The sequence below is a fragment of the Pleurodeles waltl genome, chromosome 3_1 (assembly GCF_031143425.1).
Source record: "Pleurodeles waltl isolate 20211129_DDA chromosome 3_1, aPleWal1.hap1.20221129, whole genome shotgun sequence".
Classification (NCBI taxonomy): Eukaryota; Metazoa; Chordata; class Amphibia; order Caudata; family Salamandridae; genus Pleurodeles; species Pleurodeles waltl.
In genome coordinates this window covers 1992544976-1992565619 of record NC_090440.1, presented here as the reverse complement: position 1 = coordinate 1992565619, position 20644 = coordinate 1992544976, and the positions used below count along the sequence as shown (strand labels likewise).

Sequence of the window (20644 nt, the reverse complement as noted above, 5' to 3'; positions counted from 1 at the left end):
GGAAGTTGTACATTCCATGTTATGTCACTGTATTGTATGTCGTGTGGAAGGCAGAGCTTCAGTTGAAGCGCAGTTCTGGAGCAGTAAAACGTATTTGAATGTGCCGGAGCGTTTGGTGTATGGGGCCATTAATAAAGAAGTTTACAACTAGAGTCATTGTGGAATCGCGCTTACAATCATTTTATCTTTTTGCACATTTTGTAGCAGCCTGTTTTTCAGAGGGTGTAAAGCAAGTTTAAAATGATATTACATATTCATTGTGCTTTCTGTCACAGGCTGGGAACTTGTAGCACTAAAAATACAGTTACTATTCTCCACTGCACCAACCAAGATTTAAGTCTGTGTATCTCTGGTTACACCCACACCTCTGCATGCATTAACTAATAGTGGTTTCGTAATGTACTGTAGTGCTTTTGTCAGTGATTAACTGAGCTTTTTTTTTTTTTTCTTTTTTATAAGTCTCTTTTTAATTTGTGTGCTAGTTTATATGTAGGTACCCGAAGGCGAATGACCAAATATATATATATTTTTTTTAAAGTACATATTATTTTATTTTTTACCCACACCTTTGACGACTCGTCTAAGATCACGGGCCCCGCCCTATTGCATGTAGCATCACAGTCACCATATTTTTTTAAAGGATTTAAACCGTTGCTTCACAAGATAACATGACAGGTCACCTCACATATTATGCAACATTTTAGCATGTCTAGCTCACTGCAGGCGCTGCCATTAGACTAGGCGTAATCAATAAGTGTACAGCTCTCCTCATTAGTAAGCCAAGCTGCACAAAAGTAATACGTCTGACTCTTCTGCCATACGTCACATACGGACAAACGCTATCTCCACACTTACTAGTTCAGGTGTTCATGAATAAAGTTACGGAAGCTCTTGGTTTTCTTTTCTCTATCTCTCCTGTGCATGTTAAGAATTCAAAAATCCCATCTCTACGCCTGCTGACAAATAGGATGCGCCCGCTGCCCCTTCCCACGTGATTGCTCTAAGCCATGCTGTGATTGGTCAAAAATTTGACAGCAGCGAATCGGCTATCTCCTGTTTTTGTTAACGAACGAATGAAGAAGGACGTTTTCAAGGGCTAGTAACGACGAAATTCATAGAGCTGGGAGAAAGGTGACTTTTCTCGGCGGCCTTGGTTTTGTTCCGTGCGTTCATAAACGGCGGTATTAGCTGTACTCCACATCGAGCCTCTCTTTACATTTCAGATCCAATAGGAAAGAGAAATAGTTATAGAGTCTGGCCAATCGTGCCCCTAGTGCAATAAGCTCCGCTGCTGCTGAGTATACAGGATGACAGCCAATCGTAGCATGTCTTTGTCTTGGGCGCCCAATCAACGACCGAGGTTTGGTGACAGCTGACCAATTAGGATAGCCATTGTTCGGTATTTTTTTTTTTTTTTTTTTTTTAGTGTTTAGTGTTTTTTTTTGTACGGGTTTGCCTGAGGAATGTAAACTATTCAACATGGAGTCGGCCGTTAATAAGCTGGAGGCGATGGTGAGCTCTGCTGGAGTTTTTTTTTTTGGGAGGCGCGGTATACTGTGTCTGTGGTACCTGTGCCTAAGGCGTTAGTTTAAGGGGAAAGGAGAAGCATAGAAGACCTGATTAACATTGCCATCCTGCTCCTCGAAGTGTAAGAACAGAGAGGAACTGGTCAGGCATATTGCGCCCTTGACGTTAATTCGGGGGAGGGGAGGGGCGGTGCTACACGTATTGCCGCCTCTTGTTCTAACGCTAACAATCTGCGAACGTTTGGGAGCCGCGGGTACAAGACTGAAAGATGTGCACACTGGCAGCTGCAAAAATGGCGGGAGATGGCTGGATGGCTGCAGGGGAACAGAAAGAGACGCCCGGCCGTGAGTCAGTTGGAGTTGACGAATATGATTGCCTTTCAAGAAACACAATTGAGTTCCGTCCCTTTCAAGTGATCCGTTAGCCCGGCGCCGCCGTTTCGTTTCGTTGTTTTTCAGCACGGGCCCTTGTAGTATGGTGGTTAAGTATTAGCACTCACCAATAAAGGTGGTTATGTTTCTGCCTTACGTACGCCTGTTTCCATTCATGTTCATGTGTTTGTTTCTTAGATCCATTCTCTGCAAGTCGGTCTCTTGCAAAGTGTATTGTTAATATTGCCATTTTTGTATAAAGCGGAATATAGCTCCACTCATGAAAGTGCCACACCCCTTTTGGAGCACGCTTCTAGCAGTCACCGTTATAGTATTTTGTTTATTGTCATTTGTATACCGCCAAGGTACATGCACTTTGAGATCAGTCTTGCAGTTTAGTAGTTGTGTTAGCATAGTATGCAGTGACCACACTTGTGACTGGCAAGCTGTCTCCAACCGGTGTTTTCCAGAATTAACGACTTCACTTTAGCCGATTCTGTGGCGGGTCTAGCCTATCGGAGTGGTTAAGTAGATGGCTTTGTTTTGGTGTACGTTACACAAAACCAAAGAAAACATATCAAGCTGTTGTGCTTGCGTGCAGTGTAAAGTTTTATCAGAAACACAAGTATGTAAAATGCCAGTATCTTTACAATTCATTCGGCCTTATCTTCAAAAGTACATCCATTTATTTCTGTTCGGTAGGTTTTCAGATAATTAGCTAATGATTTTCTTGTTCTGCTTAAATTACTTTGCCGTAGTGTAGATCATGAAAATGTCCACTGCGGCTGTCTCCTTGTTCCTTTCACATTTTAAGGATAAGACATTTTATATTAAGTATTTCTTCATGTACTTAAGCTCTGTCTTACTAAAGGCATACCTTGTTCTTTTAGTTTCTTTCTCTTATTTGCAGATACAGGACACGTTACTTGCATTCCCAGGCTTGCTTTAAACAAATCTCAATTGTTTATTAAACTTTGGGTCCTCGTTTTTGTTTGGTTTTATTTTACAACTTCTCTCTCTTTTTTTTTTTTTTTTTTTTTTTTGGTAAAAGTGCAATCCTGTAGATGTGCAGCGTCTAGGAATAACTGCATTCCTTCGAGCCGTTGTCTTTGACCGTACTTTTCAGGTCATGAACTGTGAATGTTGTACTGTCAGGGGCGGTGAAGAAGATGATGATTTACTTTGAAGATTTAGCTGTGAAAAATAAATAGACAATTAGTAACGGTGTTGGATAAACGGATATTAAAAGAATGTCTGCAAAATTTTTGATAGATGTGAAAATGGTTGTTAGCCCTTTCATGGAGCGAAATTGACTTATCTCATCTCATTTCCAGAATTGGATCTTCTAGGTGGCTGTAGTCTCCTCAGGATTTATGTTCTTTCTCAGGCAGAGATTACATTGTCTATTTCAGTGCATATTTTTGCTGTATGTGTTTGAGTTTACTTATGCATAGCAAAATCTGCACATACTCTGAATCCTTTTTACTTTCTTCTGTGAGATTAATGTAACTTTTTAGGTTCTTTCAAATTACGTATGAGAGTTTCTGAAAATTGAACTCTAGTTTCTGAAGTCATTTAAGCGAGTTTCTTTTCTGAAAACAAATATCCTAATTTCTTGACATGTGGATGAGTTTTTGTTTGTTCTCTTGACATTTCTAGACATTGTGGCTATACTTTTTTTTTATTTTTTTTTTTTATAATGTTTTGTGTAATGTTCTTGGCCAAGGTTTCAGAGTCATTAACTGTAGGTTAAATCATGTCCAAGGGTTGTTAAATTGTCTTAAGTTCAGTTTTGTTCCCGTCATAGTATGCAAAGTTGATAGATCTCAGAGTAATATCTCACTCTTATTCAGTGGCAACCAGTAAATGAGGTGTAGTATTCTAGAGTAACTGGGATTAAGCATCAATAACGCAAAAGTAGGCCAGCCAGCTGGGTTATGCTTGTTCTTGGAGGGCATCCAAGGTTGTGGGAAGGTGATCACGCATTGAGGGCCTTGGTCGTAAAACTTCAGTTAAAATGTTTTCATGTGTCAGTGAAATGCTAAATGCAGGTAGTATCCTTTCGTTGAGACCAACTCTATGTATGTTGTAAGTTTAGATCACCCATTCATCCTCAACCCAGTCTTTACGTCATGAGGTTATCCCCTATGCGAACAGATAACAAAATGGTAAACAGGCCCTTACCCACCCAACCCTCCAGGCCAGGCATAAAACCGCAATTCAAAGAATACACAGTTCCACTGAAAGACATAAAGATAGATCCCTCAATAGAGCTTGGGAAAGAGAGGAGGGGAAGGTCCCTGAGAGTCCGACAGAACAAGAGCCCGACAGAACAAGAGCCCTCACTCACCAATTGGTGACATGCTTCATCACTGGGCTCTGCTCCTCGTTAGGCCGGCACTGCAATGCCTGATGGGCCCCACAAGGGGGCTCTTTGCCGGATATCTTTTTACTGTAGATAATTGCTGGTTGGTGTATGCTGGTACGTAGGATTGGTATGAAAAAGAGTACTGTTAAAAATGGCTAGAGTTAAAACCGATGATAATTTATTTGGTGTTGAACCTCTGTCATGATTTAAAAACAAAAAGGGGGGGGGGAGATAAGGTCTAAGGTCTAGTCTCCCCTAATCGAGTAAGATGTCGAGGCTACACTAACCCTATAGTCTGGGAGTGTAGTGTTTGCAAGTACAGGATCCCCTATACTGTGTCTAAATAAAGGTCAACATGTTTCTTGCTTCTTTAGTCTACAAAGATCTAATGCGATTCATCAGGACCAATAAACCTACCTAATCCTTATTCTTCACAAAACCTACAATAGGTAATTCAGTATCTCACGGGAACCTGAAAAACAAAGGTAGACAAAAGTAAAGCATGTAACATAGCACAAAACGACTGGTGATGTGCAATGTGAAAAACGTGGGGAGATTCAAGAACACACTGGTGATTTGTCCTCTTCGTGATGTGCATGACTAGAAAGTGAGTGAACAAAAGAAATGAACAAACAATGTACCCCTTTACTTAAGTGGAACCATGCTTACCCTCCTCGTATAAAGGGATGGGCCCCATCGGGTTAGAAACACGTTTCAGTGGTCCAAATTGGTCTAAATACATAGATACAAGTGCAAGATTGGGAAATTACTATCAAACAGTAACAATGTAAAAGATATTGCGATTTACTTAAGTAGTTATGCAAGGAAAAACACTCACATCTATGATTACTAATCAATTGATATATGTATCACTTCCTTGATACCTTTTGTTCCTTTTTCTTACTATGCAGACGTGACCATGTAAACCGGAAGGTTAAAGGATGAAACCGGCCAAACCAGTATGCCTCTGTATTTGAATTATGTAACCCCCTAGTAGGGAGGTAGCAAAGTCAATCTAAAACAGTGTAATCTGCGTATACATTATATATTCTGTATCAAATGATGGACTAGAGTGGTCTAAAAAAATGGGAGGGTCACAATGTAACGGCCCAAGATCCATATGACAGTTCCCACCAATGTGAATGTAATCAAGGGCTCAACTATCCCAATATAATGCTTCATTGATCAAAAATCATATGGCAAAGGACCCCATAAAAGGGGTCTGTAACAATATGCTGAAACGCGCTGGCATCTGGCGCAGTAAACTGCGCTGCAATAAACCCATAAAACCACCTAACAATAGGAGGATGTCCTGTTTTGTTTCCAGGATGGGGCTAACGGGTGATGATAAGGTGACTGCTGAGCTTCGCCTCCATCTTGTTCAAGGGCTCTCCATTTTGCGGGGCTTTAGGAGCTCCTGAGACCTCAGTGGGAGAAGCGAGTGATGGCGAGACAGTACTGGCCTCCTGTGCTGTCAGCAGGTATGTCTTGGAGCTGATTGGGCAGTGACTGGAGGCTCCTGCTGGTTGGGCCCGTGGCTGCCCAGAGCGCTCCATCCTTGTACATGGGACGGTTGACACACTGTTATGTCCTGGGTGGCGGTGACCAGGAATTGCCCTTTTGATGCGGGGAGACGGTTAAGAGGTTACCTTTGCATTTCTCCTGCGATACGTTGAGTTCGCTGAAGCGTTCCCACTTTGTTTCTGGAGCTGGTGCCTGTGTTCTGCGGGATTCTTCGCCCATTGTTGGGCCTGTCTCTTTTATTGCGTTTCTGTTTTCATAAAGGTCACTATTTCTGCATTCCTGGGCGGGACACATGGTGCATCAGCTGTCTGGTTGGCACAACGGCGTTATAAGAGGTGCTGATGCTTGGGCACTGTTGTCTGTGATTGTGTCAGTTGTTGGTATTGGTTGGACCCTGTTCTATGATGGGGAAGCATACTGCTAAGAGGCCGCATTGTTCCCCCAGTTGCACTGCTTCATCCGTCTTCCTCCTCTGCAGTGCGTTTGCTTCCCCCCTCCCCTTAAGGAGGCAAAAAATGGGCATGGAGGAGAAACTGAGACCTTTGTTTGTGGAATCTTTACCCTCCTTGAAGAAGGAGAAGTCTGGTTCCCATGCTTTTCGGGCGCAGGATTTGTACTCTGATATTTCGAGTTCCTCTTCTTTTGAAGACTCCTCGCACTGCAAGGACCGGAGGGGGAAGTATATTTCTAAAGAATTGCTGCCTGTCTTATTGAGTCATGTAAGTGTTAATATGGGTTTCCCAGAAGACGCTGTAGCTGGGACCTCTCAGGACTGTGTTGCCACAGTTTAAGAAACTACCTAGTGTGGACCTGGTGTTTCATCAGTTTGTTCTGGATGTAATTTTACAGTAATGGATAGATCCTGGCCGTTATGCTCTGCTCTGTTTTACGGCCAAACTTTACCCCTAGGAGGAAATGGGGGGTTGGGGGGGACGTTGCCTGATTTTGTGCAAGTGGATTCTGTGGTGGTCCCCCTTCCTCCCTCCCAGGATTCCATCTGTAGTATGGGGGGAGACTGCCTTGGTTTCTGGACACTTGGCACCTTACCATGTCAGACAAGTTTTGGAGGCGGGCTACTAGATCGAGTTCCTTCACTGTCCTATCCCTTCTGGGACTGTGGTGACACCTGTGCCAATAGGTCTGATGAAACTCCATGCGTTGTTGTCCGGGATCCAGTCCCTTGTGGTGAAGAAAGCTATTGTACCCATTCCCCCTGGCCAGAGAGGCCTCCAGACTGTATTCAATCATTTTTCTGTTTGCAAAGGCTACTTTGGGGGTTCTAGGCTTGTAATAAATCTTAAGAGGCTGAACTGGTCAGTGTGAAAAATTCCATTACAAATGGAGACGATCCAACGCATTATGCCATTGATTCAAAAGGACACTGTCCTGGCCAAGTTGGATCTCCAGGATGTCTACTTTCATGTCCATGTGGCTGTGGAGTCAACAGTTTCCGAGGTTTGCTGTGATGGGTCACCACTGGCAATTTTGTGTCCTACCCTTTGTCCCTACGGATATTTACAAAAGTTGTCGCACCGCTGGTGGCTTCTCTCCATCTTCAGGGGATTTCTGGAGTACTGGCTTCTTCAGGTTAGTCCCTGCAGGAGTTTGATCTGCGTCTGGAACAGACTATTCATATGCTAAACAATCATGGTTTTATTCTGAATCTTCTCAAGTGCCGTCTCCAGCTGGAAACCAGGAAGTTATTTATCAGCGCAGACTTCAACACTGTTCTGGGCAACATGTTTCTGCTGCAGTCACAGATCTGGTTTTCGTTGTTGAGTCAGTCGTCAGCCCTGCTGGGCCTATGGATGGATGAAAGTTCAGGGTCATATGACTGCAGCTGTCTTAATGGTACCTTGGGCCTGTCTTCATCTGCGGCTTTGCTGTGGCATCTCTGCACGTTTGTGACCCAGCCGACGTTGAAGTGGTATCAGTTGGTGCTTGTATCCCCAGCAGTGGTTCCCTGTCTGCACTGGTGGTTGGACACCGTGAATTTGGCCAGGGGGGTGTTCATGCATTCCTCTCCTCCTGTGGTGCTGGATGCCAGCTTCTTGGGCTGGCATGCTATGCTGGGGCCCCACATGGCCCAGGGACAGTGGCTTCCCTCGGAGGCTCATCATTCATTCAATTGGAGAGAGTTGTCGGCAGTGGACAGGGCCCTTTGTCGTTTTCAGCCTCACCTGTTGGATTGCAACGTGTTGGTTCGTTCATACAACACAGTGACTGTGGCCTACATCATCCATCGGGGCAGTACCCACCGTCGCTCTCTGAATCTGGTGGCTTGCTCGATTGCTCTGAGTCGGAGGTTCCTATGTTTTATGGACCTGAGGCTCTCTCCTCGTGTGTTTTTTGTATGATTTGCAAGTGGTTCGGGTAGCACCACCTGGATCTGTTTGCCTCGCAGCAAAATTCGCGTCTTCCCCTGTTCTGCTCAAGGAGCCCGGAGGAAGGTGCCTGGGGGGAGGGCGCTCAGTCAGTTCCGTGTCCTCGGAGTCTGTCATAAGCTTTTCTTCCCATTCCTCTAATGCAGTTCTTTCTCCTGAAGGTGAGGCTAGAAGGGGGACTCAGGTGGTGGCAGTCCTCATTTACTGGCCCTGCAGGTCCTCGTTTTTGTTGCTGCAGAGTCTAACAGTTCTTCCTCCTTGGGTTCTTTCACAGATTCCCTCCCCTTAGAGACATCTGGGTCCCTCTCTTCCACCTTCCCAGACGCTTGTGGTCTGGATGTTGAACGGAGGGCTCTGCTGAGGGATGGCTTGCTGGATCATCTTGTGTCCTTGGTACAGGGTTCTAAGAGGCGGTGTACACTCTCTTCCTATTCTACGCATTGGGCTCATTTTGCTTCTTGGTGTCCCCATCACAACTTTTCTCATGTTTCTTGTACAGTCTCTGCTCTTGTGTGTGTTTATTTTTTTCATTTTTTTTTTATGTGTGGATGGGTTCAGTGAGGGTTATGCCCATTCCACCCTGAAGAGTCAATGGGCTGCTGTCAAGGCCTTTAGAGATCCTGACTCTTGGTCTGCTTCTACTTTGGTTTCTCAGTTGTTTCAGAGTTATTTTTTCCTTTCCGCACCTGTGGTGAGATCGTCCGTTCCTCCTTTTGACCTTTCTGCTGTTCTTCATGCCCCTCAGTCTGCTCCTTTTAAGCCTCTGTCCTGGTGATCTGAAATTTCAGTCCTGTAAAATGGCATTTTTGGTGGCTATTACTTCTGCACGTTGGTTGGGGGAGTTGCACTGTTCCCCGCTTTTTCTGCGATTTCTGGTGGATGCTGCGGTCCTCTGTCTGGAGCCGGTGTTCCTTTCTAAAGTTGCTTCGTTCTTCCCAGGAGCTTATTCTTCTTGCCTTTTGTCCTTCTCCTCCATCATCTCTGGATGAGGTTCCGCTCCACACCTTGGATATGAAACGTACTCTGTCTTTCTATCTGGAATGTACTGTCCCTTTGCGTTCCTCACAGTCTGTTTGTGAATTTTGGAGTTGCTGTTCAAGGTAAGGCAGCCTCCAAGTGGACACTCTGCAGTTGACTTAGAGACAGTTGTCCTAGTTTATAAAAGGACTGGATTGCCTTGTCATATGTCTGTCCAGGCGCGGTCCACTAGGGGACACTCGGCCTCCTGGGCAGCTTTCAAAGGGGTTGTTTTGACAGAGATTTGTAGGGCAGGTACCTGGGATTCGGACTCTACTTCAACACAGTTCAACCAATAGTGTTTGGTTAAACTGGCCACTGGGAATTTGGGTCGTGGGGTTCTGCAGGCGGTTGCACAGGACCCTTTGTTCGGACTGTTTTTGTGTATTCATTAAATAGCACTACATTTGGTTTCTACTTGTGATGTGTGCTGCTTTTCTCTTTCTGAGCCTACACAAAGGCCTTATTTTGGGGTTTTGCTTTAGTGTGCCTCATGACGTTAGGACTGGGTCGAGGAGAAGGGTCTTAGAGGTAATTACTTACCGGTAATCATCATCACTCTTAGTCCTACTCGACCCAGGCTAGTTTCCCACCACCCTCCCGGTTCAGTCCTTTGTGTGCTTGGTATGTCAGGATGTTCTTGTATTTGTAGGTGTTTTTATGCCTGACCTGAAGGGTGGGTGGGGTGAAGGAGTGTTTCCTGCCCGGATAGAGGAACCCTCATGACATAAAGACTGGGTCGAGGACGAGTAGGGCTAAGTTATGAGGATAACCAGTAAGTAATCAGGGCGTTACCCAGTCGTACCACGAAAGTAACCCTAAAGCTCTTGTAAGTTTGTGTATCCTGTTACTGACTTCATGAGATATTAATTCTTTGGTTTGTTGATCATGATAATATTGCTTTAGTAAGTGATTATGAATCTGCAGGACAACATCTTTTAAATGATAACTTTGTGTCCTATCCATGAAAAATGTATGATCATGCATATCTATTGGCTTTCCACTGATTTACATTTCAATATGTTATGTTTTGTTGACATTTTTATGAGGCATATTCTGGCATTTTCTTGTAACACAACTTCCAGGCGCTTTCCACATGATCCCTGGAGTGCCATTGTAAACCAGAGTCTCTTTAAGCTTTCATGTTGTGTTCTGGTCATATTCTCTGTAGTGTCTGTCATACTCATTAACCTGAAGTCACAATTCGCTAGAGGCAAAGCTGCTAATGATGACATGATCCCTCTGTCATTCCTCAACAATGATAATAAATGGCACATTACACTGCCTAGATACAATATATGGTTATGCAATGTCATTTTCAGATGGATTTGCTTTTCTTTTTATATGACACCACAGCAAGGATGCCAGTGGTTCAAGTGTGTGCAGTGTTAAAATTGCATCGAACAGGTTTCATCACTGCCAGAGTCTTTACAAAGTAACTTCAATACAAGTCTTCGGCTATCTAGAACTACACTCAAAATGTTAAATGTGATTTATGACCAAACAAACATAGCCTTAGTCAGAAATACACTGCATGATTGAGTATTTCCGTACGCCCCCCCCCCCCCCCCCCCACCCAAAATTGGTTTGAACACACTCTGCTATTTTGGTCGCTCAGACAGTAACTCGCCCACACCATGTTTCCAAGCCCCAAACTCAAAGTAGGAAACAAGTACTAGGACCATGGCCTGTTGTTGGTGAAGTAAGCCTTGGCTTTTAAATGACACTCCCCACAGCCCCACTAATCTTTCAGTGGCAGTCGGAAATCAAGAATTGAGCTACAGGTGAAAGCATCCCATTAGACAGAGAGGAAATGGGAGGCTTTAAAAAGAAACCAGTAGATACACAATTGACGAGGTAAAAGAGCTACTCCATAATCAGGAAACACACCCCATATCACAGCTGAGAAATGGACATAAAACCAACATAAAACAATTGGATAACCTAGCCAAACAAGCTTGATTTTAAAGCAAAGTCTATACATTTCAACTCAATCTGGCAAAGGCATACGATTAGGAGCCTATAACTTAAGAACGCCCACACAAACTAGCTGTGTGTGTGTATGAATAAATATATATATATATATATATATATATGTGTGTGTGTGTGTGTGTATGTATAAGTTGCCTATTTAAAGTTTACACTCCATTACAGAAGAATAAACGTCACGCTAAGCATTAGGCATGTGCAATGTATTAGATACTGTAGATGTATTTACAAACTGTATGTTAAAAGATCTTATTGTGAGATAAGAAAAAAATATCTACGAAGATGTATAAAATCTGTCATTTTCAATCTATGTACTGTTAAATCATGGAAGTATGTGAAGTGTAATAAAAACTGTTTTTTGGAAGAAAAAAAATAATATTAAGGATCATGCCACTAGATACATTTGGGGCACAATGACCATAGTGGCATTTATGGAGGATACTAATTGGAAGAACAATAATATCTGTGTAAAATGGAGATACAAGCAATCTTTGAGGCGGTAAACTGTTTTCACTTGTCATTGTTCCTGTGCTTTGGTAATAACATGGCATTTGACTAATGCTCTGCAGCAATAAACATATGAGTGCACGTTTAGTAGTACAGTTGTTAACGTATTGTTATTGGTTCACATTTAACTTCACTCACATAGTGTGTGCATATCTACAAGCTGAGAAGTAGCAGATTTGCTTTCCTTCTTTATCCAAACTGGCTAGTCAGGGCATTTTTCTTCCCGAATCTGCTCTTCAGACAGATGTTTTTGTCCTTAAATGATATACTAATGTCCAGAGGCGGGTGAATTGATTTTAAGTTCTTCAAGCTTTCTATTAGCCTTTAGCAAAATGGATGTACTTCTTCTCTCGTTTAATATAGTTGAGTGGAGTAGGGCACTTTAATGATCTTCATATCCTACAATTGTTATCCCTTGCCGTGGATTAATTGAGAAGTATTCAATAGGAGAAGGCAACCATCTGCTGTTGTAGCTTTAAGCAACAAACAATGCCTGTAAAAGAATGCTAAAATGGCTGCTATATTTTTCTATTTAGTACAGTGCCCGTGTTTTTTAAAAAAATCTTTAGTTATTCTGCAGTATTTTTCACACTGAATTGGTTGGAGAGTTTACTTTCATTAGCAGTGTTTGGCTAATTTCGTTTTGTCATTGGACAGTGTGAAGATCTTATTTCAGGTAAGAATTAAAGGTTAGGCTGTTTGCACAACAATAGCATGTATACCTGGTTACTTCTGGCATCGAATAACATAAGAGCTCCTACCATGGCAAATTGAGATTCATATTTGTTGATCACCAAAGAGCCCAGAGAGAGAGAGTGTTTAACTATTTCTGCGTGTGAATGAGTCAGTCACTTGGTGATTTCAATGAGTGAATCTTTAGAACAATTGATTGTTTAACACATGCTTCATCAATTGAAAAACCTGTAAAACACAAATGAAATATGTTCATCCAATAAATCCGTTACTACAAAGAACTCAGTGCAAAATTTAGTGGCACAAATCAACCTTTGTTATTGCTTTTGACTTTGAGAAGTAGGTTAATATTTTACCATCCATCTACTAGCATTTATCTAGCTATTGTACAGCTATTAGGTTGTACTGAATTGCTACAGAAGTATGGAGAATATCTTTTGAGATTTGTTTGAAATAATTTACAAATTCACTAATATATTGTGTCCAGAGCCCTTTTCACGTTGTACTACTAGTGACCATACACAAAAAGCAGTGCAATGTTAAAAGGGCATTGGCCAGGCATGCGGTCTACAGTGTCAACACATCAAGGGCTACAATATTGTTAATTACACAGTTCAAGTTCTGGATGCAGCATTTCTGCGACTGTTATTTTTTTACCTAATGGGCAAGTCACAGCTTACATGAATTTCTTAACGAGAGATTTACTTGTAGAAGAAATCTTCAGTTGCCCATCTAACATTCTGCCAACAAATGCTCTGACTTCATTGCACTACTGTACTTTACAGCTAGCAGTGCAATAGTATTGTCAAAGCATTTGAAAGTGGAGTTTACAACACTTGAATTTGTGTCTTAGATTGTGCATCAACATATTTTATTATATGCAGCAGAAGGTCAACTTGAACTGTCAATGTACTTTTGTAATAAAGTTTTTCTCTTCTATTTATGAGTAGATGCTGGAATAATTGTTAAAGGCTTTAACATTAAATGTGACTGTGTTGCCTATATAGTTTGTCACTGACAGTCACATCTATTACGAGTGTATTGCAGTATGTTCGTTACTGAAGCATTTGTGTAACCATTTAACCGAAAACTGTCAATAAATTAAACAAAACCCATCAAGGGCCCTCACTGAAAAGGAAACATGCATTCATGTACATCAACATGGTGGGGGCATGAACTAGGCATGCAAAACATTGTCCGAATGGGTTTTGTTTGAAATTAAGCGGTAGTTGGGGATTTGTTCCTTACCTATGCCTCAAACTTGTATGTAACCACCAAAGGCCAGCTGCTGAAGTAATTCATAAGGAAACATTGTATTGTTGTTATGTATTTATCAAACTGTTGTCGGACAGGTCTTTTTAAAATGTCCTTTTGCAGTTTTGCACTTAATACTACATGTTGTTGCTAAAAGATCATAATAGTGTTCATTTATTGGTTAAGTGGTTTAGGATAAGTAACATTTTTAGAAATGTGAAGTAAATAGATTTGTTTTCAATTGTATTGCTTGATCTATGGTTTAAAACAATTTATATATCCGCTTATCTTAAAATAAGTGATACAACTATCAAATGCCAATTGTCTGAACAGGGGCTGGTAAGTAAAAAAGCATTTAGTTGCCTCTGTTGACTTATTCTCTAATCTAAAATTTTACTTTTCAAGTTGTATATAAATAGCCAATGGACCATTTTAATATCCATAGTAGTTGAAATTGAAAATGTGGCTGGTTTTAATTTCTTTGTGGCAACCAGATTCCAACCTGTTTGTTTTCTACATGAAATAGGATAGCTCGGTTCTCTAATCCATTCTTTGCAAATATCTGTACCTAACCCCAGGGTCACTTTTCAATCCCATTGGGCCCAATTAGCCTCTTTAACCCCCACAGATCAGTGGTTCCCAACCTGTGGTCCGGGGACCCCTGGGGATCCATGACTGTTTAGAAAATTAAATAATATTAACAGAATAGGTCTCCAGCTTTCAGTGGGGTTGAAATCCCCGGATCAAAATATGATTCAGTGGGAGTCCCCAGGTTCCAGTAATCACAGAAGTCAAAAGGTTGAGAACCACTGCCTCAGATCATTCAAATGTGTACCATTGAGCTGGGCTGTAGCAAAGTGGCAGTATTATGTGGTATGACTGGGTAGTCTTACAGTGTAATACTAGCACTATACCCAGAAGTAGACCGCAGGTTCACACTAGTAAACATTAGCTCAGTCCTGATAGAGTGGCAAAGAGTAATCAGGCAACTTACAGCAACATGTGTAAAGTATTTCACAACACCCACATGGACGATAAGTAAATGACTCCAAGAAATCCAACCCCAACTTAGAAAAATAAGGCAGATTTTTATTTGAATTTAGACACCATAATGAACTTTGTATCTTACGAACAAACGGAGTTGTGAATTAAGCGTTGAAAAATAGACGACTTTTAAGGGTCAAATGGCTACCATTTAAGTCATTTGGGAAACTCGTGTGCTGTCTGTCATTTGTGGGGTGAGCTCAAGGTAACCCACTTGGAGTTAAGGTCTTGCGGGTCCCTAGACCAAGCCTCAATAGTCAGTTTCTAGTTACCTTGCCCTGGGAGTCTTGGTGCAGAGGTTCTGGGAGTGTCCTTGGTGCTGATAGGATCCACGGGTGCTGGCAGAATTGCAGCACTTGACAGAAACACACTTCGGGGACTCACACTCTACCCTTGGGAAAGTAGAGGCCTTTGTGGTCCCAGAACCTAGATTCTACAGCTAAACTTCGCCACCACGTCCGGCAGCTCCGGGTGTTGACATGGCCTTGCAGCTGTTCCTCTCAAAGTCGCCTCCTTCAAGGTGCAGGATCTCCGGAGTGGGGTTGTTGCCGAGGTCAGGCACTATGCTGGGAAATTAATTGGAGTCTGTGATGCCTGAGAATCCGTCTATTACCAGGCTGGTGACAGACAATCCTTGGCAGTGGCAAAAGTAGACCATGATTACTTGGTTGACTGGAGGTCATCCAGAAAGGGGTAGCAGCTCAAAACTTGGTGCAAGCCCAACTACCACTCCTGGGGTGCAGGTCACCAACTTTCTTTGGCCTCACTCAAGAAATACCCAACAGGTTGAACTTCTTGTGACGCAGCATGACGATTCTTTTGCAGGTGACTGGTTCCATCAGTCAGGGGAATCTGCTTTAGGTTCTGGCATCCACTGGAGTCCCTCTTGTTGGGAGCGACAAGCTTTCACCACAGACACATGTTGATCACACAGGTCCAGTGTATGATCTCCTCGGGTCACTTAAGTGTCCTCTCTTTGCACAGCAGCAGAGTTCCAAGCCCTGTTGTCGGTGACGGCGTCTTCTTTGTGCCTCTTCTTGGATTCAAAGTCAGAATTGAGCTTCTGATGCCAAGGGAGCCCCTTAAATCTTGGTTTAGGGGGGCGTTAAGGGTGAGCGTGACAATGGCAAGTGGGCTACTGGCCCCGGCGGCTAGTCCGCCTCTGAAGTGACCTTCCATCCACTGTACAGACCTAGCCCCTCCCCCCCCCCCCCACCCCCCAAAAAAGGTGTGGCTAGCTTTTTGGAGGTGTATCCCTCCTGAAAAGCTCATTTTCCCACCTGTCAGCCTGGTCCGGGTGGGAAGGGGTTTGACCTAGAGTGGGGACAAGAGATTACACACCAAGGGTGGTGAAGTCTTTGAGGTTTACTGCCTTGATCACTGTAAACACTAGCCTTCCTGGGAAGGGAGGAGGTGTGACCTCCTTTCTGCCCAGATCCTTTGTTTCCGTCTTGGGTGAAGTGTTAGCACGGCCAGCAGAAGGGCATGCTCTTGTCTTGGCGGAAAATGACCAGGGAGAGCCCGCCAAGGCACGAGAATGTTGGTATCTTGGTGAGCATCTTCTAAGGAGGGTACATGCTACCTAATCCTGGACACGAGACTCGTGCTTTGGGTTAAAAACCACAAAGTTTGATACCAAACACAGAAAAATTGGCCAGGCCATCATAGAGCTGGATGTCTGGGGACTGCCCATGTGCCACCCCATGTTATCCTATGGACTGCCTTGTGGTAGCATTAAGTTTTAAATGCTATCACAAGGTCATATATGCTCGTGAAAATATGTCCACACTTATAGCATAGTGCGCCCTGCCTCCTGGGCTACAGGAAGCCTGGCTAAGGGATGACTGACCTGTGCTATGGTAGTGAATTGACTCTTCTGCACTAGGTGTGGGCAGAGTCTAACTCAAGCAGACAAGCTGCTCGTGCAGGCTGACATGGCAGCTCTGCAGGCTTTGCTTCTACATGGGTCACGCAAGGTGGCACCATCAGCGCTGCAGCCCTCGTGACTCCTTTACCGTCCCTGCCCTGGGTACCACTGGTAGCATTTACTAGGTCCTTATAGGGGTGGTAAAATGGGTTAACCAAACCACAGTCCCTTTTTAGGTGAAATAGCACTGGCCCTGGGATCTAGTTATAAGGTTCAAGTGCAATATCAGAGTGAAAGAGACAGCATCTAGCAGTTCAAATGGGGGTAAACAATTTTGGGGGGTGGGCATATGCAAAGAAGCCCAGTTTGCTACATGGGCGACACCAACTTTTATGATCCTACGTGAAGACTTGAGTGATAAGATGCTGTATAGTCAACTAGTTGATAGATAATGGTACACAATCTCTTACAGTTCCACTCATAAAAAATGTAATTTTAAAATCTTAAATTGCAAATTCCATTTATAATTTCTGGGGGCTAGGCGAGAGCAAACATGTATCCCATTTAACTTTCGAACATTATCCCATGATTTAAGAGAGTTTAATTATCCTTGGAGACTAGCTGCTTTATAAATGTACTTGACCCTTTTGATGTCATGCAGTGTTGTAGGAAGCTGGCTCGGTATATACTATATCAAAATGAGATATAGTGTGCACAGAGTCCAGGGGTTCCCCATAAGGCTTGACCTAGGCAATAATAGATAATCCTAATCCTTTATTTGTGGTAATGTGGTCGAGCAGTTAGGCTTATCAGAGGATAGTTTGTACACACACACGCAGTAAATTAGAACACACACTCAATGACTGAACTCCAGGCCAATAGGTTTTTATATAGAAAAATATTTTATTGTTAATTTATTTCTAGAACCACAAGATTCAAGTTGTAGGTAAATACATTAACCCCTTCTGTGCCGCGGACGTAGTGGTTACGTCCTGCGGCACAGTGCTGCTGTGCCGAGGACGTAACCACTACGTCCTCGGCACACAGCCCAGAGGGAGCGCTCTCGCTCCCTCTGTGGGGTTCCCCCCACCCCCCCCAAGTCAGGGATGGAAGGGAAAGCCCTTCCCCTCCCACCCCCGACCCCCCCTGTGACGTCAGCGCGCGCTGATTAGTCACAGGGTCTCCCCCATCGCGCTGGAAGCAGAGCTTCCAGCGCGATTGAAAAAGAAATGCTTTTGCATTTCTTTTTTAATCCCATGGGGGAGGCCCCGAGAGGCTTCAAAGGGAAGGAAATGTATTTCCTTCCCTTTGAAGTCTCTCACAGGTTTCAAAAGCTGGATTGCTTGCAATCCGGCTTTTGAAACCCCACTAGACACCAGGGATTTTTTTTTTTCTTGAAATTGGCAAAAGGGAGCGACCCCTTGGGCAAGGGTCGCTCCCAGGGGGGCATTTTTTTAGGAAGGCCTTTTCTGCCCCCCCCTGGGGGCAGATTGGCCTATTATTAGGGGGGGCAGAAACCTCTAGGCACCAGGGACCATTTTTTGGTGATGAATTCTTTTTTTTTTAGGTGGGGAGCGATCCCTTAGGCAAGGGTCGCTCCCCTACGGGGCAATATATATTTAGGCCATTTCTGCCCCCCTTGGGGGCAGATTGGCCTATTTTGATAAGGCCAATCTGCCCCCAAGGGGGGCAGAAACCATTAGACACCAGGGAGTTTGTTTTTGCGCGCGAATGTCACGCAACAAAGCGACCCCTTTGGCAAGGGTCGCTCCCAGGGGGGGGCAATTTTTTGGGAAGGCCTTTTCTGCCCCCCCTGGGGGCAGATCGGCCTATTATTAGGCCGATCTGCCCCCAGGGGGGGAAGAAACCTCTAGGCGCCAGGGCAATTTTTTTTTTTGTGTTTTTTTTTTTTTTTTTTGTTATTTTTTTTTTTTTTTAGAGATGGGGAGCGACCCATCAGGCAAGGGTCGCTCCCCTGGGGGGCAAATTGTATTTAGACCATTTCTGCCCCCCTGGGGGCAGATTGGCCGATTTTAGGTCAATCTGCCCCCAAGGGGGCAGAAACCACTAGGCACCGGGGATTTGTTTTTTGGCGCCAATGTCACGCAGGGGGAGCGACCCCGTAGGCAAGGGTCGCTCCCGGGGGGGGGGTGTGCCGGTTGGGGGGGCAAATTTATTTTAGGCCATTTCTGCCCCCCCGGGGGACAGATCGGCCTATTTTTAGGCCGAACTGCCCCCGGGGGGGGGGGGGGGGGGCAGAACACTCTAGGCGCCAGGGCAATTTTTTTTTTGTGTTTTTTTTTTTTGTTGTTTCTTTTTTTAGAGATGGGGAGCGACCCATCAGGCAAGGGTCGCTCCCCTGGGGGGGCAAATTGTATTTAGACCATTTCTGCACCCCTGGGGGCAGATTGGCCAATTTTAGGTCAATCTGCCCCCAAGGGGGCAGAAACCACAAGGCACCGGGGATTTGTTTTTTGGCGCCAATGTCACGCAGGGGGAGCGACCCCGTAGGCAAGGGTCGCTCCCGGGGGGGGGGTGTGCCGGTTGGGGGGGCAAATTTATTTTAGGCCATTTCTGCCCCCCCGGGGGACAGATCGGCCTATTTTTAGGCCGAACTGCCCCCGGGGGGGGGGGGGGGGGCAGAACACTCTAGGCGCCAGGGCAATTTTTTTTTTGTGTTTTTTTTTTTTGTTGTTTCTTTTTTTAGAGATGGGGAGCGACCCATCAGGCAAGGGTCGCTCCCCTGGGGGGGCAAATTGTATTTAGACCATTTCTGCCCCCCTGGGGGCAGATTGGCCAATTTTAGGTCAATCTGCCCCCTAGGGGGCAGAAACCACTAGGCACCGGGGATTTGTTTTTTGGCGCCAATGTCACGCAGGGGGAGCGACCCCGTAGGCAAGGGTCGCTCCGGGGGGGGGGTGGAGGTTGGGGGGGCAAATTTATTTTAGGCCATTTCTGCCCCCCCGGGGGACAGATCGGCCTATTATTAGGCCGAACTGCCCCCGGGGGGGGGCAGAACACTCTAGGCGCCAGGGCAATTTTTTTTTTGTGTTTTTTTTTTTTTTTTGTTTCTTTTTTTAGAGATGGGGAGCGACCCATCAGGCAAGGGTCGCTCCCCTGGGGGGGCAAATTGTATTTAGACCATTTCTGCCCCCCTGGGGGCAGATTGGCCAATTTTAGGTCAATCTGCCCCCAAGGGGGCAGAAACCACTAGGCACCGGGGATTTGTTTTTTGGCGCCAATGTCACGCAGGGGGAGCGACCCCGTAGGCAAGGGTCGCTCCCGGGGGGGCGGTGGGGGTTGGGGGGGCAAATTTATTTTAGGCCATTTCTGCCCCCCTGGGGGCAGATTGGCCAATTTTAGGTCAATCTTCCCCCTAGGGGGCAGAAACCACTAGGCACCGGGGATTTGTTTTTTGGCGCCAATGTCACGCAGGGGGAGCGACCCCGTAGGCAAGGGTCGCTCCGGGGGGGGGGTGGAGGTTGGGGGGGCAAATTTATTTTAGGCCATTTCTGCCCCCCCGGGGGACAGATCGGCCTATTATTAGGCCGAACTGCCCCGGGGGGGGGGGGCAGAACACTCTAGGCGCCAGGGCAATTTTTTTTTTGTGTTTTTTTTTTTTTTGTTGTTTCTTTTTTTAGAGATGGGGAGCGACCCATCAGGCAAGGGTCGCTCCCCTGGGGGGGCAAATTGTATTTAGACCATTTCTGCACCCCTGGGGGCAGATTGGCCAATTTTAGGTCAATCTGCCCCCAAGGGGGCAGAAACCACAAGGCACCGGGGATTTGTTTTTTGGCGCCAATGTCACGCAGGGGGAGCGACCCCGTAGGCAAGGGTCGCTCCCGGGGGGGAGGTGGGGGTTGGGGGGGCAAATTTATTTTAGGCCATTTCTGCCCCCCGGGGGACAGATCGGCCTATTATTAGGCCGAACTGCCCCCGGGGAGGGGGGGGGCAGAAACCTCTAGGCGCCAGGGGAATTTTTTTTTTGTGTTTTTTTTTTGTTGTTGTTTCTTTTTTTAGAGATGGGGAGCGACCCATCAGGCAAGGGTCGCTCCCCTGGGGGGAGGGTGGGGGTTGGGGGGGGCAAATTTATTTTAGG

The 20644-nt window shown here is 44.9% G+C and overlaps 2 protein-coding genes across 11 annotated transcripts in view; one reads left to right on the top strand and one right to left on the bottom strand.

Annotated features, from left to right (window-relative positions):
* Nucleotides 1-972, bottom strand: part of PRR11 (proline rich 11) — a 359537-nt gene extending 358565 nt beyond the window's left edge. For all 9 annotated transcript variants that reach the window (XM_069226409.1, XM_069226404.1, XM_069226406.1 and 6 more), the window contains exon 1: nucleotides 856-972. The gene's annotated coding sequence lies outside the window, so the exon portion shown is untranslated. The remainder of the gene's footprint in view (nucleotides 1-855) is intronic.
* A 425-nt stretch (nucleotides 973-1397) lies between these two features.
* SKA2 (spindle and kinetochore associated complex subunit 2) overlaps nucleotides 1398-20644 on the top strand; it is a 75695-nt gene continuing 56448 nt past the window's right edge. The window contains exon 1 of one of the 2 annotated variants that reach the window (XM_069226415.1): nucleotides 1398-1512. In XM_069226415.1, coding sequence (XP_069082516.1) covers nucleotides 1480-1512 — 33 coding nt within the window. In that variant the 5' untranslated portion in view covers nucleotides 1398-1479. Of the gene's footprint in view, nucleotides 1513-1704; nucleotides 1872-20644 lie in introns of those variants that run through there. The other variant, XM_069226414.1, reaches the window with a different exon arrangement.